Below are 18,204 nucleotides of genomic sequence, written 5' to 3' on the forward strand. Positions count from 1 at the left end.
TCCAACATGAATAAAGAGTTAAAGAAATAAGATGGCTTAAAGAACAGAAAAGAAAATGTGAAAAAAGAGAACACACCAAGCTGAAAGAGTAGCAGTGAAGTAGCACAAAATACAGAAAAAAGTGGGGCATGTCAATTGTCTAATATGTTCACGTCTTTAATTGATGTGTTTACCTGTATTCTGCCTGGCACAATGTTATCTGTGGTGGTAAAGATAAGCTGCTTGGTATTTGAAGTCTCAGGCGTAGCCAATATCACTTTTCCTGTCCCCGTTCCATCTGGGCTAGCCAATATAAATTGTTGCTTTGGAGATACTGATGAGTCCACTGCTGTCACTATTTGGATTTTTTGCCCTGTTTGCTGATCTGTGACAATCTGGAGATAAAATGAAAGTATTTTATCATGTAAGGTTTAGCTATTTAGTTATTTAGAAATACACTTGTGGCTAGGAGTTATAGACATGACTCTAAAGTAGGGGTCCCCAAACTAAGGCCTGTGGGGCAGATACGGCCCTCCAAGGTCATTTACCTGGACCCTGTCCTAAACTTTAGACTTAGGGTTGACTTAAGTCTGAAACGACTTGAAGGCACACAACAACAACAATCCTAATTTTGGACTATTTCATCATAGTCCAGTCCCACAACAGTCTGAGGGACCATGAACCAGCCCTCCACTTAAAAAGTTTGAGGACTCCTGCTTTAAAGGACGCTAGCTTTCAATGCTATGTTGCATTAGCAAATCACAAAAATACCCAAGTAAAACTGAAAGGCTTTTATCTGCATATGTTTTGAATATGAACACGGACAAGCGGAATATACATCAATAGGAAATTTTCTCAATACATGGACCATCACCAAAACACAAGACCCATTAGTGAAATGATACTCTGTAATTTTTAGATAATAGTTGGCTTTCAGTATGCTCCAGATAACAGTATGCTCCAGATAACAACTAGATAATAAATTATGATTGAATTCAACATATATAAAAATATATTTTTTAAAGTACACTGCAAAACAATTGAAGAATATTTATAAGGCAGAGTAAAGGTTAGATGATACAAACCATATTGGCAAAAATAACATTTATTTTATTTATTTATTTGAGAAATTTATATCCCGCCTTTCCCTGAGCACAGATCCAAAGCGGCTACAACAGAACAAAAAAACATGCAGTACAGAAGTTAAAGCATACCTGAATGCGTTGTGGTGAAGTCACTGAGGAATCTGTGGAAATAATCTGGATGCGTTGGGAAGGGCTGGTCATCACGGGAGATTCAGATAATGCTGTCTGTAAAGTTTGAACCTACGTTGATATATAAAAATTGATCTCATGATCAACACAATAAATATTGTTTTTTGTCAAATACTAAGCCTTTCTATCAAGAAAAAAAATATTTAAAAGACAATTCATTGATGCTACCATTTACTTCTTAGGAGCAGAGCAATGACCAATCTTGATCAAATAGTGAAGAGTAGAGACATCACACTAGCAACAAAAGTCTGCATAGTTAAAACAATGGTATTCCCCGTAGTAACCTATGGATGCAAGAGCTGGACTGTAAGGAAGGCTGAGCAAAGGAAGATAGATGCTTTTGAACAGTGGTGTTGGAGGAAAATTCTGAGAGTGCCTTGGACCGCAAGAAGACCAAACCAGACCATACTCTAGGAAATAAAGCCCGACTGCTCACTGGAGGGAAGAATATTAGAAGTGAAGATGAAATACTTTTGCCACATAATGAGAAGACAGGAAAGCTTGGAAAAGATAATGATGCTGAGAAAATGGAAGGAAAAAGGAAGAGGAGCTGACAAAGGGCAAGATGGATGGATGGTATCCTTGAAGTGACTTGTCCTTGAAGGAGCTGGGGGTTGTGATGGCCAACAGGGAGCTTGGCGTGGGCTGATCCATGAGATCATGAAGAGTCAGAAGCAACTGAATGAATAAACAACAACAAAACAATTTCTCTAATAAGGTAGTTAGTCCTGAAGTTGCATGCCCTTATTTAGGATCTCAGAGATGTGGTGAAGTCTACAATCACAATGATTTAAATAATATTTTGAGTAACACTGACTGAAGATGTTGATAAAGACTAATAATCATGGTTGCATATTTTAAAAAAGATATTAATAGGAAATGCCATGGGAAATTTCTATTTCAAAATGAAACTTTACATAAATGACTTACTTGTATGTTCTTGTTGAGAGGAAAAAAAGGGGGAGGGGGAATCAACACTTGCTTTCTTGTTTATAAACTGGATTTCTTTATTTCCCAATAGTCTAAGCTCCATTGCTATTTCACAAAATAAGAATAACTTCATGAGATACAAATATAATGAAACATAATGGAATAGCTAAGCCAATTAAAACAACCATAGAATGAAAATAAAGTAAACCTAACATTAGATGTCATCAATAGTATGAGGATGTAATCTTCATAATCCGTTCTGTTTATGTTGGAGGATCTCATTTTTCCACCTCTGATCATAAACAATTATTGCTGCAGTTATAATTTACTGTAGTCATTTTACATTTTTTCTTTTTTAAATGGGTTTTCAGCATTCCCAACAGATAAATCTCTGATATCTTGAATTTAACCATAACAATTTCTTCCAACATCAAATGTTTTTGAGTCCAATATTTCTGGGCCTTTCCACAAGACCACCACATATGACAAAATGTCCTAAGATTGTGTGCGTATTTCTATCAGTGCTGTCTTCTGTGCAGAACTACCAATAGTTTGCAAAAGTACTGCTATTGTTGCCCCTAACAAATCCTCTACCTCTGGCACTCCCCACTACTGCTACTGTCCAGTAAGCTCCCCTTGTAAAGCTTCTCCATGACCTTCACCATTGGAATTATCAAGTCTATTCTGCTGATGCGGCTGTTGTTTCCTGAAGAGACTGGATGCATCCTAGCTCAGTATCTCTATTTTGAACATTCTGCATTAGTGTTTCTACTAGAAGTCTCAGCAACTTAACAGAGTCTAGTCTAGCCTCCTGATGGGCTTAATCTTAGTCTCTCTGATACACCAAAACCTACTAACCTTCTTAAGGTATGCATCCAAAAAAGTGGCCTGAGCATGTGCTCTCAAACAGTTTCTTTTAAAAATACATTATAAAATTTATTAAATGCATAAACACATACATTAATGAAATATAGAATACATCTAACACTACCACAAAGCACAATAAGACATAAGTAGAAGAAAAAATAGTGCTATCTGATACAAATCTAAACCACACACCCATTACAAAAACTGCCACACATATCACCTTGAACCCACCTCCACCCCACTTAAAACTATACCGTTTTTAAATTCTTAGCATATCCCCATCTATCTATGCTGCAATTTTGTACTATTTCTAGTTAGAATCGTACGGTTCTAATAAAATAGAATAGTGAGTAGCTTTCAGTTTGGCTTGCTCATAGCTATCCAAAGATACATCACCAGTATACTTTCAGTTGTAAGCAGGTAGAAATCATCACAGAAAAAAAGTGAGATATCTACCAGTGACATTTTAAAACTATGGTATATTAAAAATTCATTAAAGAGAGCACACAACTTATTTGCAAATTTTTACTTAGGTATGCACTACCTGAATATCTCTGAATTAAATTGAACCAAACTGCTGCATGAAAAAGCATAATATGGTATATCAGACACACTGGAATTTGATTATATTCCAGAAAGGAAGGAAGTATACTAAAGTTAAAAACCACTGTGCAAATAGTTCTTTTCAGATAACTTTGTTTTTTGGAAACTGATTTGAAGCATAGAAAATAACAACAGATTTACATTACACAATAATTAGTTACAAATGGTTTCATTTGCATATTAAACTCTAATGTTATAACTATATATTCTAAATATTATGCTCTGTTATTTTATGCAGGTATAGTTTTACAAATATTCTAGTTAGCACTTACTAGCTTGTCTTTGTACCTCACCTTTACAGGGGTTAAAGAAAGGGATACTCTATACATTTGGCAATAGAGACGTAACATTCACTTGGTATCCAGATTATTTTTTAAACAATGCAGTGATAATTAGTAATTATTCTTTGTTTGCTGAAGAAAAGACAGTATATTATTGCATATCAGAAAATGGAAACAAATGCTTACTGCATTTGTTATAAAGGTTGCTATAAACTGTGAAATAAAATCCTATTAGCAAATATTGCTCACTATGAAGAATTGGATATATTTTAAAAAGATCAAGTACTGCTAATTATACTTGAAACAGCCATTAGAAATCAGTGTGCAGATAATAAATGGCCTCTAGTGAGAAATTACAATATTCCCAATTTAAAATCTACTTAATTCAGAATAATATTAATAATCTGCTCTTAACTAAAATTGCTATGAAATTAGATTAACTAAATAAAAACAAATTATTCAAATGATCCTTAAGCAAAGTGCCATGACTACACATTCCACAGAAATATATATAATATATATTAAAATCTCATCTTCAATAACCTCTGAATTATTTGCTTCCTGGAGCCTCCAGCTTGAGACTGTACAGCAGACTCTAATACTTACAGTGTCAAATCCTTCTGCAGCTTTATTTACATTTTTCCTCAGCAAAGATCTTTGGTCAAAATAATCCAAGAAAAATGAAGAGGTCAGTTTTAGTCTAGTCAAAAGGCTTGTATCCGAACTCCACTTATAAAAATTCCAATCACAAAACCAGACAGAATTGTTTTAAAATGCCCTCTCTGTGACCCTGTTCCTCTGAAGGTCAAGTACACTATCACTCCCTGTAACCAAGGAAGCAGAATTGACGTGTTCCTGCTGTTTTGCCAGCTGCTGAAGCAGTTTGTCTAATAATACAATTAATTTCAATGGCGAAGATGCATCCAGGTTACAAAGCTTTTCTCTTTTGTATCTGCTACACCCAACTATAAATGGTGCAGTAAACTACAATGTAGCAAAATTCATGAGAAAATCAGTTATCTAGCTCTTGAATAATTTTCAGACAAGTATAAAGGAAACTACTTGGTTTCTATGGAACACCCTTTATCTTTACAGTTCGACAACCAAATACAGCTAAACCATTCCTCCTCTGCTAAAAGAAAGACAGGCCCCACTTCACTCATGCACAACCCTCAAATATGATATAATGTAATCAATTATATTGCAAACAATAAGAGGTATAAATTAATTTTATAACATGTAGCCATCATTTTAATTATCTGGGAAATGACACCAAATATCTTGTTAACTAATATAACAGAATTTCAAAGAAATCAGGGAAAACGTACAAAAAGAGAAAATTTCAACCATGCTGATTTAAACTATAATGCTGAAATCAACAATAAATTTTGTGACATTAAAATACTTAAATCAAATTGTTATTGCATAAATGTACAGACGGCTCTAGGCTATCTTTGCCTAGAAAAGGGATTAACATAAATAGGCTATTCACTATCATCATGCCAGTGCTGAACTGCAATATTTTAGCATTAGTTGTTGTTGTCAACATGTTTATTAGACATCAACGGTATTAAAAATTAAGTTAAAATCCATACAAAAATGTTCAAAGCGAAAAACCACAACACCATCTTTAAAACTTTATCAAACTGCATTCACAATTAGTATAATAGTTGCTTGCTTATATTACTCTTTCCAAACAAAATGCAAAATTTGAACCAAGTTCTGCCACCTTCCCATGTTCAAATGATGCTCAGTTTTGCCTTTTCTTTTCTTTTGAACCACCATGTCAGCTGAGTTAAAATTGTAGTGTCTTGTAGGTAACTATAAGGGTCACAGGCAGAAGATTATTATTAATAATAAAGTCACAGTCAGTATGCATCACTGTCTGATGTTTCCCCCTCTTCTGAGTGCCCTGAAACATTGTGGAGGGGAAGGTATTTCACCTAACCAAATCAAAGATCAACTTTCTCTTGGGACTTTTATTAGGGCTGCTCAAAATGATGATCACCAAACCAGTGATAGTCTTTGAGCTACTGGCTGCCAGTCCCTGGGAAGTTTATAGGAAAGAAAAAAAATGGCTGTAGCCAATGGACACAAATATGTTCACACTGGGAAGAAAAGTGTCTGTCCCTCACATTAGATAGCATGAGAAGCACTGTTTGATGGCATATTCAGAGAAAGGTTCAGTCTGACTTGAATTTTTAACCCTGGATAACCGTGTTGTCTCTGCATCTTCCACAATTCAATGCGGTGAGAATCCGACAAATCCGAATTCTCTTTGATATGATGTAGGGGGATGGGGTGAAGGAACATAGGGCAAGTATAAATTAAAGGTAGCTACATATAAAAAGCAAAAATATGCAGATTCCTTAGTTATAAGACACATTTGGGAAAGCTATTGTGTTTTATCTGGGGCAACAACCCAAACATCCATGCTGCTAGACTTGTAGCGAGGAAAACTGCCAAGAAGATGCAGGATGTCAAGGGTATTGGGCTAATCCTTTTAGTCTGTTCTCCATTAGCATGTCCAGAAATTCCAAATTCCATCAGCAAAAAGGAATCGACTCATTTAGTTCATTCAAAAATTACTTAGAAATAAATGGAAAACGCATATAATCCAAGATCATTTACTTAGCTGCTAGGGAAACGTGTCATAAAATGCTACTGTTGTGGTTTTTAAAAAAAGATCCAATAAGGTCCTACTATGTGCTCTTTTTTGTGAGGTTATTTTTCATCTAGAGAAAATTTACATCTATTTTGAATTTAGACATCTTGCTACCCCTTCCGTTTCTTGTTAAATATTAATGGTTATGGACTGGAAGTTTTCAAATCCTGGAAGGTTATGTCACAATTCATTCTTTCTTTCAAAAAGCAGAACAAGACCTTATTTCTGAGAATGTTTAAGGACTGTTGCAAGTAAGTATAGTATTTGCATGCTATAAGATTTCAGCTTACAACCTAGTTTTTATGAAAGTATTGACTGCCAGGTCATAACTACTTTATTAACTATGAGACATGTCCAACTTCATATAACATAATGGTTTGTCTACAACATGAAACTGTTCACATTAGTCTTGACCAGTTGCAATTCAGTTGTGCAATCTTTGAACCCAATCATCAAATCTACTTTGGAAAACTTGTTCAGACCTTCCCTAGTCTATTGTTTCATAGCGTCTTCCATTTTGTCTAAATTTTTGAAGTGCCATCCTCAAAGGCTTTTCTTTCTTCATCCAACCAAACTAGTGAGGTCTGAGGACGTCAGAGTAGATGTGATACCACTGACCACCTCATTTGTGCAAGAACCTGTGGTGTTGCCAAAAAGCCTGGCATCGTGCATTATTGTGGGACAATTGGATTGCATTCAGCTATTACTATGGATGGCTTCACAAAGCTTCTAGACTACAGAGTGATGCAAAATGGTTACAGTGTTCCCTCACTACTTCGCAGTTCACTTTTCACGGATTCGTTGTTTTGCAGTTTTACAATAACTCTAAATGACTATTATAAATCATAACAAATTACAATTTGCAGCCTAAGGAAGGGAGGAAGGAGAAGCCAAAGGGAGAGAAAAGGAGTCCAAGCGGCAACAGGAAGAGAAGGAGGCGATTTATCAACACACAATTGGTTGATAAAGACTTAAAATAGTGTATAACTACTAAAATAATGTATAAATATTAAAATAAATGTAGTGTCCCTACTTCACGGATTTTCACTTATTGCGGGTGGTCCTGGAACCTAACCCCAGCAATAAGTGAGGGAACACTGTACTGTCCATTTTTGTCCCTGAGGAGTCCATAAAAGAACCCATCTGGAAGTGAATGGCGAAAATCAGACCAAACCACATAGACTACAAAACAAAGCCATAGTCCAGCCAAACTGAGACAGAATCATAATAAGCCAAATCAGAGCAGAAAGGGGAAATCAAAAATGAGTCAAACCATAAATTGAAAACTGAAAAGTCAATCTGAAACATTCCTTTAGTGATGCTGTAGCAGCAATGGATGAAAAGGAACTGGGGGTGTAGGCAGCAAGAGTGCTATATAGTGGCTAGGGATTCAGCCAAAAAGCTAATCTAGAACGGTTCAAATGATGCAGTGTGCAGAAACCACAAAGAAGAACCGAAGGTTGGTCACAAGCTTTACCAATTCTTTACTGCAAGCTCCAATATTAGATTTCTAACAGTGTACTGTCATCCAGACAACTGTCTGTGGTCAAGTGATTTGCCACTATCACTTTTGAGATGTAATGAAAAACATTTACCCCTTACATTTTGCAGTTATTTCTACAAAACTAAAAACAGATTCTTTGGGCATTTTGAGAATATTATTCATATTTTATATTATTTTTAACTTTTCAGAGTATCCCTCCCTTCACAAGAAAGGAAATAAGAGCTAACACAAAACCAGTGAGTTTTACAAATATTTATTTGCACTATTAACATGTTACTTGGAGTGCTAGTAGTTAGAAATGAGTCATACAATGAAGTACTTTTTAAAAATTCCCCAGTTTCTGAGTATAAAATTATCAAAATTTGGAAAAGATGGAGGGGTCCCTCATATTACAGTAGACAGTGAATATGTTCTACTATAGTTCTGTGTCTGGGACCTAAAATCTTCAGAAAATTCTGTTAAGAATAAGTCTGCCGCCCCTAAGTGCTAGACCCATCACCCAGGCATCTAGTATAAATGTGGAGGCATGACTGAAGGATTAAGTGTGGCCTCACTTTTTTCCACCCAGTATTTATCAAATGTCATAATTAACGGATGTAGACTACAATCTCCTAACAGACATGTGGTTATTAAGAAACAAAGTTTAATATAAAACATGGAAAACACAGTTTTACATTTTCAAGTACAATAGTCAGCTTATTATGAATAATTTCCACTTCAGCAACAACTGGTTGTAAACAACTGCCAATTATATTTTCCTCTTAAAAACCAAGAGCTACTAAAATATCATCCATCACTCACCTCACCCACCTGCTGTGTCTCCACTATCTGCTGAGCCAGCACCTCCATACTGGTTGTCATGGTGAAAGAAGATCATTAGAGAACCTGTTTGGAGGGATGCCAATAATATCTATCAGGCACAAAAAATTAGACCTTTTGTTTTTATTACCAAGAATAAAATACAGCTCTATACCAATAAAATGCTGCATCTCAAATATTTTATAGAAAATGGTGATGCTATATTACAATCAAAGAAGTGTTCTTTTTATGAAACAAAAACCCTATATTTGTTTAGTACAATAAGTATCCAACTTATCCAACATAAACGGGCTGGCAGAATGTTGGATAAGCGAATATGTTGGATAATAAGGAGGGACCAAGGAAAAGCCTATTAAACATCAAATTAGGTTATGATTTTACAAATTAACCACCCAAACATCACTATATACAACAAATTTGACAGAAAAAGCAGTTCAATACGCAGTAATGTTATATTGTAATTACTGTATTTACGAATTTAGCACCAAAATATCACGATGTATTGAAACATTGACTACAAAAATGAGTTGGATAATCCAGAATGTTGGATAAGCGAGTGTTGGATAAGTGAGACTATACTGTATTTCAGACCTGCACAACCTGTGGCCCTCCAAGTGTTTTGGACTTAAGCTCCCAAAATTTCTGACATTGGACACGCTGGGTAGGGCTTCTAGGAGTTGGAGTCCCAAACACCTGGAGGGCCACAGGTTGTGCAGGCCTGCAATATTTGGTTTTTGGACTTTCATGATTGTTCCAAAGCCCCTGACCCACACAAATATGAGTGACCAACTATGTTAGATGTTGTAGGCATCTTTGAATTCCCTTGTCAGACATATTTTCCTTTCCTTGATATATTGTGTGTGTGTGTGTGTGTGTGTGTGAAACATTTACTGCTACTCAGATCGTTACATGCTTTAATTGGTTGCTGTTGTTGTTTTAATGCAATGTATTCTGTATTTTCATTATTTTGCCAAATATATCAGAAAATGGATATGGTTCAGGGCTGAAAGTAAACTTTTTTTTCAAATAGAAATTATACAATGAATTTTCATTATGAAGACTACAGTAGTCTCGCTTATCCAACATAAAAGGGCCAGCAGAACGTTGGATAAGCGAAAATGTTGGATAGTAAGGAGGGACTAAGGAAAAGCCTATTAAACATGAAATTATGTTATGATTTTACAAATTAAGCACCCAAACATCATGTTTTATAACAAATCGACAGAAAAAGCAGTTCAATACACAGTAACATTATGTAGTAATTACTGTATTTATGAATTTAGCACTAAAATAGTGCAATGTATTGAAATAATTGACTACAAAAATACTGACTACTAAAAGGCAGACTGCGTTGGATAATACAGAACATTGGATAAGCAAAGGTTGGATACGTGAGACTTTACTGTACTTATATTTCATTGAAGTTTGTAACATCTCCACCTCCTTCCCCATACTGATGCTACAAATGTTTTTAGGATTTCACTTATAAAGGGACATTATAATTGCTCCCACTGTACTGAATCAGGGAGAATACAGAGCTCTATACTGTAAGACCATACCATGGGACACAAAATGTATCTTCTTATACCATATATAATGGAAAGTTTTTCTAGCGTTTTAAATCAATTAACCCTTAGTTTGTGTGCTAACAGTCTATCCATTATCAGCTATAAAACTCCTGCACATTCTAGAGTACGCCTGTACAACTTGGCACTTGTAAAAGGCCATTTTAAAAAAAAACTTCTATGGCCCATTTCTCCTCCTTCCCTCCCTCCCTGCCCAACCAAGAAGGCTGGCATGGGTAGGGATGCCCATGAAGGGGAACCCCAGCTCCTTCCATAGGACACAGGGAAGCCCTTTGCAGGCTGCATCCGGGCCATGAGCCTTATGTTGTGCAAGTCTGTTCTAGAGTTTTGTAAATCATTTCTGGATGAAGATGCTTAATAAACAAGTCTGCTCATATTCACATCCATCCTTGAGTCTGTTTCCTGATTACTCTGGAAAGATATAAAACATTTGAAAAACAAAACTGGAACTTTAAAATATACAAGGGATTACATAAAGGCAATTATTGTGCCATACCCTTTCACCACATATTGTGTCAATGTTGTAATTTTATATTAGGCAGCTGCCAAAGCATCAGAATCATAACCAATAACTGTTATCACTACTCCAGTGCATCCCTCTGGGAAATTTAAGTCTCCATCAATTTTGTTGTACTGCCTTTGATAATGGTAGAAATACTTCTATTTGCCTCCCAAAATTCAACAGGACAAGTGATATTACCAGTAACACAAGATGATGTAATGGTTAATACTGAGAGAGAGTGATACTTTTTGCTTATACTTTCTCAATCCAGAGAAAGGAAGAATGGAACAACTGGGCACAAGCAGCTAACAGTTCTTCATGCTCACTCATTACAGGCAGTCCCCTGTTTACAAACAAGATAGGTTCTCTTGGTTTTTAAGTTGAATTTGCATGTATGTCAGAACAGGTACTTTCTTTAAATGTAACTCCAATCATTTTAAAAAAGTTTTGGATAGCATGTGAAAGGGTTAACACTCCTGTAATGTTTGTTTTGCTGTTTGTGCCCTGGTCCAGAAGATTTCAGCTCACTTTCTTTCCCTGTGACAATTGGATTTTGAAATTTTTGGGTTGTCATGGTAACAAGGTTTGTTGAGAAAGCTTCATGGGAGATCACTTGTCCCCATAACTCTTACAGGAGTGAATTTCCCTTCATAGAGGTAGATTTCCTCTCTCACGTCCTGTTGTCTCAACCCCACCCCCTCGTTCTTAACCTGGATGCTTGTAACTCAGGAACTGCCTGTAGTTTGCTTTTCCCTATGAAAACGGTGCAAGAAGAGGCAAATGGCTTTCTCTCTCATACATCCTCAGTTCTAAGGTCCTATGGGGTTTTCCACTGTGAACAAGCAATTTAGAACTTATTATAGCAAACTGTTGAATTTAGTGAACTTACTATATGCGCTGTTGATTTTAGTGAATTGTTTTGAGCATTGAATATTGCCAATTTATATAAGCCGCCTTGAGTCCCCTCGGGTGAGAAAGGCGGGGTAAAAATGCTGTAAATACATAATAAATAAATAAACTGAACCAAATTTTCCATATTACACTGTTCAGAGACCAAGAGAATGAAGAAACTGTCGACTGAAGAAATCATAACCTCAAAGAAAAACTAGCCTCTCCTTTTGCTAACATTTCTTCTTACAACAAGGTATATCCAGCTCATTGTCCAGAGCAAGCCTGAAATTAGCTATTACTTTGAGAACATAGGTCCTACCACTAATTTTTCATCACCCAGAACAAAAGCTTAGACAAGTAAAGGAAATAATGATCAGTTCGTTCAGCTCACACTGAATTGCTAAACCCATGCAGGAAGAAGGATAACTGAACCAAAGATATGTTAACATGTATTTTCAATAAATTCTTACCCCACCCACTATCTGAGCCCCTCCATTCATTGAGACCACTGACAGATAGATCAAAAATCAATATTATAAAGATTGAGACAGGATGATCAGGGACTATGATAACTGTAGTTCAAACTATTTGGAAAGCCACAAATTGAAACACATTGTCAGGACTAATGGTTCAACTGGTACTATTGACCAAACCATGTATAGACTCACAGAAATACATATAATGTATACATACAACCTGCACATACAGAATGTCGCAAAAATGTTTGTGTGCCTGGCTCGACAACAGTACATGTGAAAAAGATCTTGGACTCTTAGTGGACAAGTTGAACATGAACCAGCTGTGTGATGCAGCAGCTTTAAAAAGCCAATGGGATTTTGGGCTGCATCAAAAGGAGTATAGTGTCCAGATCAGTGGTTCTCAACCTGTGGGTCTCCATATATTTGGCCTTCAACTGGTAAGCTAGCTGGGATTTCTGGGAGTTGTAGGCCAAAACACCTGGGGACTCACAGGCTGAGAGCCACTCGTCTAGATCGGGGAGTGTCATGGTGCCTCTCTATTCTGTTTGGATCAGACCTCACCTGAAATATTGTATTCAATTCTGGGCACCACAGTTCAAGATATATACTGACAAGCTGGAAAGTGTCCAGAGGAGGGTGACTGAAATGATCAAAGATCTAGAGATCAGGCCCTATGAGGAGCATCTTAAAGAACTGGGTATGTTTAGCCTGCAGAAGAGAAGGTTGAGAGGAGACATGATAGCCATGTATAAATATCTGAAGGGATGTCATAGGGAAGAGGGAGCAGACTTGTTTTCTGCTGCCCTTGAAAGTAGGACTAGGAGCAATGGGTTCAAATTACAGGAAAGGAGATTTCACCTGAACATTAAGAACTTCCAGTCCAACTCCCTGCCAAGAAGCAGGAAAATCGCATTCAAAGCACCCCCCCCCCCCTCCGACAGATGGCCATCCAGCCAAAGGAGCCTCCATCACACTCTGGGACAGAGAATTCCACTACTGAACAGTTCTCAGTTAGGAAGTTCTTCCTAATGTTCAGGTGGAATCTAATTTCCTGTAATTTGAAGCCATTGTTCCGCATCCTAGTCTCCAGAGCAGCAGAAAACAAGCTTGCTCCCTTCTCCCCATGACTTCCCCTCACATATTTATACATGGTCCTCATTAGTTTATCCATCAACCTCACCCATTTGGTTTACAAATTACACCCTTGCACTTTGGCCCAGTTCATTCTTGTTTAACCTTGGTTTTGTTTTCAAATTATGTTTTACTATGTCATTCTTGTTTTTGCTATTTTGTTATGTCATTGCGGTAATAGTATTTTATCTTGTTCATTTTGTATAATATATGTATTTTATCCTGTTTAAGTGTGTTTATCTGGGCTTGGCCTCATGTTAGCCGCCCCGAGTCCCTTAGGGTGTGTGTGAGTGACAAAAATAAAGTTGTTATTATTATTATCATCATTATTTTATTATGACACAGCAAACAAGATAGATATGCTGGATTTTGTATCACAAAATCACAAGTCGAGGACTGTGTGATGTATTTTCGGATGATGTGTGCAGATCCCAGTAGGGTGGCATTTTGCAGTTGGCAGATCGTGATTTTGTCAATGTCTATTGTTTCCAAATGCCGGCTGAGATCTTTTGGCACGGCACCCAATGCGCCGATCACCACCGGGACCACCTGCACTGGTTTCTGCCATAGTCTTTGAAGTTCAATCTTGAGGTCCTGATAGTGGCTGAGTTTTTCCTGTTGTTTTCCTCTCAGCCTTCTCTTCTGTAGGCTAAACATGCCCAGCTCCTCAAGCTGCTCCTCATGGGGCTTGTTCTCCAGACCCTTGATTATTTTAGTCATCCTCCTCTGGACAGATTCCTCTTCCAGGTGTGGTCTGACCAAGGCAGAATAGAGGGGTAGAATGACTTCCCTGGATCTAGACCAGGCATGGGCAAACTTGGGCCCTCCAGGTGTTTTGGACTTCAACTCGCCTGGAGTTTGGAGTTGAAATCCAAAAACACCTGGAGGGTCCAAGTTTGACCATGCCCGATCTAGACACTAGACTCCTATAGGAATTGTGGGAGTTGAAGTCCAAAACACCTGGCGAGTAGAAGTTTCCCTATGCCTGATATAAAGCATCCCAACAAACGGAGGGGAGCCTGTTGGCCAGTTTTATTCAGGCGACTACCAGAAAGCCCGACTTTCCCGCATTATTACGACTCCACCAATAGGCTTTTTCTCACAAAGAGAAAACCCGCCCCGCCAGCAGCCAGGCGTGGATTGGCGAAGAGGGCCGCCCTTGGTCCCGCCTCTGTTGTGATGAAGGGGGGCGGGGGCGCTGGGGAGAGAGAGGCGAGTGGGGCGGCGGGGCTAAGATGGCGGCGTTGGCCGGCCGCCAAACCGGGCAGCGCCGCCATTTCCCTCCCCGCCCTGCTTGCGCGTCCCTTTCGGCCCCGGCGTGTTCCCTCCTTCCCTCCCTCCCTCGTCTCCTCCGCCCAGAGCGTAGGCCGCGGAAAGCGTGTGCTAAGATGGCGGCGGGCTGGCGCTGCCGCCCCGTATGCAAAACACCCGCCGCCCCCTCCCCTCCGCCCTCCCGGTGGCAAAGGTAAAAGGGTCGGGTTCAAGCCACTGCCTCCGCCCGCCCAGACTCCATCTTTCTTCCGCCCTGCCTGCTCTTCTCTCGCGGACGGAGGAACAAGGCGCCGCCGACCCGCGGCCTCCTCCTCCTCACACTGACCTCCAGCCAGGCCGTTTCCCCCTCCCTCCCTCTTCCTGAAGGCCCGCTCCAGCATGAGTTACCTCAGCATTGGCGCCCGAGGGAGGCGGCGTCGGCAGTGGCGTCACGGTCTGTCCGGGCCTGGCGGTGCTGAGGGGGTTAACGGGCGGGGGAGGGCGGAATGGCGGCGGGTGTTTTTGTTTGGGGTGGAAGGTCAGGGTTCGTGACCCCACCTGGCGCTCTGCTGTTGTTGGTGCCGAGGTCGCCGCCGCCCGGGAGCCTCCCCCCTCTTCCTCTTCGCCGCCTCACCCCGCCTCCCTCCGCGGCCCCCTCCCCCCCTCCGCCTAATGAGGCGGGGCCCGAGCCGCGGGAGGGAGGGGGAGAGCGGGGAGGGAAGGAGGGGCTACCTGGGCGCGCGCGGGGGACGGCCGTTAGAGGCGCGAGGCAGGCAGGGCTCGAGGAAGATAGAAGCCGCGCGCCAAAAGCAGGAACCGCTCACTTCCTTATTATGGCTTTACCCCCAAGAATCGTAAGTAGTACCATGTGTTGCCGAAGGCTTCCATACGGAGGCCAGAATCACTGGATTTCTGTTGAGTTTCCTGGGCTGTGTTGCCAAGTTCCAAAAGCATTCTCTCCTGACGTTTCGCCCACATCTGTGGCAAGCATCCTCTGAGGCTGTGAGGCCTGTTGGAAACTAGGCAAGTGGGGTTCAACCCAGTAAGTAGAACATTTTGTTACTCCTATCTTCTCACAGTTCATACGTAGTTAATAGACACTGTTAAAACACAGTATACAGTAGAGTCTCACTTATCCAACACTCGCTTATCCAACGTTCTGGATTATCCAACACATTTTTGTAGTCAGTGTTTTCAATATATCGTGATATTTTGGTGCTAAATTCATAAATACAGTAATTACTACATAGCATTACTGCATATAGAACTACTTTTTCTGCCAAATTTGTTGTCTAACATGATGTTTTGGTGCTTCATTTGTAAAATCATAACCTAATTTGATGTTTAATAGGCTTTTCCTTAATGCCTCCTTATTATCCAACATATTCGCTTATCCAACATTCTGCCAGTCCGTTTATGTTGGATAAGTGAGACTCTACTGTACTTGTGTTGGGAACTAGCCCAGAGGGGGAGTAAAGGAGAGAATTCCAGGAGAGCATTAAAACAAGCCTTTTATTATCACAGCTGATGATAAGGCAAAACAGCCGTAGGTACCCACATTTTGTGGGTCTGTACCATCCAAATGGCCGTCGCCAAGCATGTCGTAGCAAACAATGAATTTTATATCTCGGCCTTATCTAGAACTGACCAATGGCTGAGACTCTTTTCCACCTTTCACACCTACTTTGGCACAAGTGATACCAATGACCTAACTTGTTTACTCTGAGCTTTCTTCTTTCTCTGGAACTTCCTGAAGGAAGGCATCAGCTCGCAGGAAGAGGAGGGGCACAGGCCCTGTTGTTGCACATCCTACTTTGATTCATACAAAGTGCTTATTTTGTCTATATAAAGGCTTTATGATATATGCAAAGCTATAATCTACTATTTTCTGGCCCATGGTCCCTACACTTGCATTTCAGGATTTTGTCCCAAAATAATAATTTCTTTTTACCTGCCTCACTTTATGGTTCAAGGCGGGCTACAACGTACAGTAAAGTCTCACTTATCCAACATAAACGAGCCAGCAGAACGTTGGATAAGCAAATATCTTGGATAATAAGGAGGGATTAAGGAAAAGCCTATTAAACATCAAATTAGGTTATGATTTTACAAATTAAGCATCAAAACATCATGTTATACAACAAATTTGACAGAAAAAGTAGTTCAATACGCAGTAATGCTATGTAGTAATTACTGTATTTACGAATTTGGCACCAAAATATCATGATGTATTGAAAACATCGACTACAAAAATGCGTTGGATAATCCAGAATGTTGGATAAGCGAGTGTTGGATAAGTGAGACTCTACTGTACGTGCTTGTTTGTCCCCTGCAGTGGCCCTTATAAAAACTGAACAGATACAACTCTTGGATGTTGTTCCCAATTGGGATTGCAACAGAGAATACACTCCTAGTTTGGAATAAACGTCCCGAGCAGGCCCCGTTTGTCATGGACGCCGCTGAAGCCCCCGCCTCGGGCACAGCGCCTTCCTGGGTGCACCTGAGGCGGCGGCGGCAACCACTGGGTCGCTTGCCGCAGAACCTGGAAGTATTTTTCTATTCTCGCGATATTTCACGAGATCTTGTGGAAATCTCGCAAGATCTTGTGAGAATAGAAACTATTCCTGGTTTTGCGGCGAGCGACCCACTAAGTTTGGGATGGGGGTCTGCAATTTCAGGCGGGGGTGCGCGGCCCTAGGTTGGCTTACCACCTAGAAAAACTTAGGGCCGCTCCTGGTCCCAAGTGGACACTGATGATTGGCCAGAACAGGGGGTCATTGTGTGGCAATAAGACCAACCTCTTCTTTGCTCTGCTTGTGTAAAACTATGAGGTGATTATATTAGGATGTAAATATAAAGCTATGAGGTGTTTAGCTGGCCCTGATAGTTTCCTGTCTGGAATTCCCCTGTTTTCAGAGTAGTATTCTTTATTTACTGTCCTGATTTTAGAGTTTTTTAAATATTGGTAGCCAGATTTTGTTCTAATAGACAAACCTCGGAGGATGCCTGCCTGCCATAGATGTGTGTGAAACTTCAGGCGAGAATGCTTTTGGAACATGGCCATACAGCCCGGAAAACTTACAGCAACTCATTGATTCCAGAAAACTTACCGCAACTCATTGATTCCAGCCATGAAAGCCTTCAACAACAGTAATACTTTTATTTGTTACCTTCCTCTCTCCATGGTTCAAGGTGGAGTACAACAGAGCTGAGACAGTTAAAACACAATACAACTAAAAAATTTATTAAAGGATTTTTCATATAATAAATTTTATTTGCTCTCCGCCTCTCCTCAGAGCTCAAGGCAAGGGATAACATAGTTAAGATGTTGTTAAAGTGTCATTAAAATATATATATTAAAGGATTTTGTCCCAAAATAATAATAGTAATAATTTATACCTGCCTCTCTTCGCAGTTCAAGGCAGGCTACAACATAATTAAA

At 39.4% G+C, this 18,204-nt stretch overlaps 1 protein-coding gene across 8 annotated transcripts in view; it reads right to left on the reverse strand.

Moving 5' to 3' along the window:
- The window catches only part of nr2c2 (nuclear receptor subfamily 2 group C member 2), a 64,755-nt gene extending 49,389 nt beyond the window's left edge, over positions 1 to 15,366 (reverse strand). Inside the window, exons 1-4 of one of the 8 annotated variants that reach the window (XM_008105317.3) lie at positions 15,171 to 15,360; positions 8,914 to 8,988; positions 1,194 to 1,304; positions 174 to 374 (exon numbers count right to left, since the gene is read on the reverse strand). In XM_008105317.3, the coding sequence (XP_008103524.1) occupies positions 174 to 374; positions 1,194 to 1,304; positions 8,914 to 8,964 (363 nt within the window). In that variant the 5' untranslated portion in view covers positions 8,965 to 8,988; positions 15,171 to 15,360. Of the gene's footprint in view, positions 1 to 173; positions 375 to 1,193; positions 1,305 to 4,540; positions 8,879 to 8,904; positions 8,989 to 11,899; positions 12,996 to 15,108; positions 15,134 to 15,170 lie in introns of those variants that run through there. The other 7 variants (XM_008105316.3, XM_003217743.4, XM_062969780.1 and 4 more) reach the window with 7 other exon arrangements.
- Positions 15,367 to 18,204: the final 2,838 nt, after the last annotated feature.

The sequence above is a fragment of the Anolis carolinensis genome, chromosome 2 (genome assembly GCF_035594765.1).
Source record: "Anolis carolinensis isolate JA03-04 chromosome 2, rAnoCar3.1.pri, whole genome shotgun sequence".
Taxonomy (NCBI): Eukaryota; Metazoa; Chordata; class Lepidosauria; order Squamata; family Dactyloidae; genus Anolis; species Anolis carolinensis.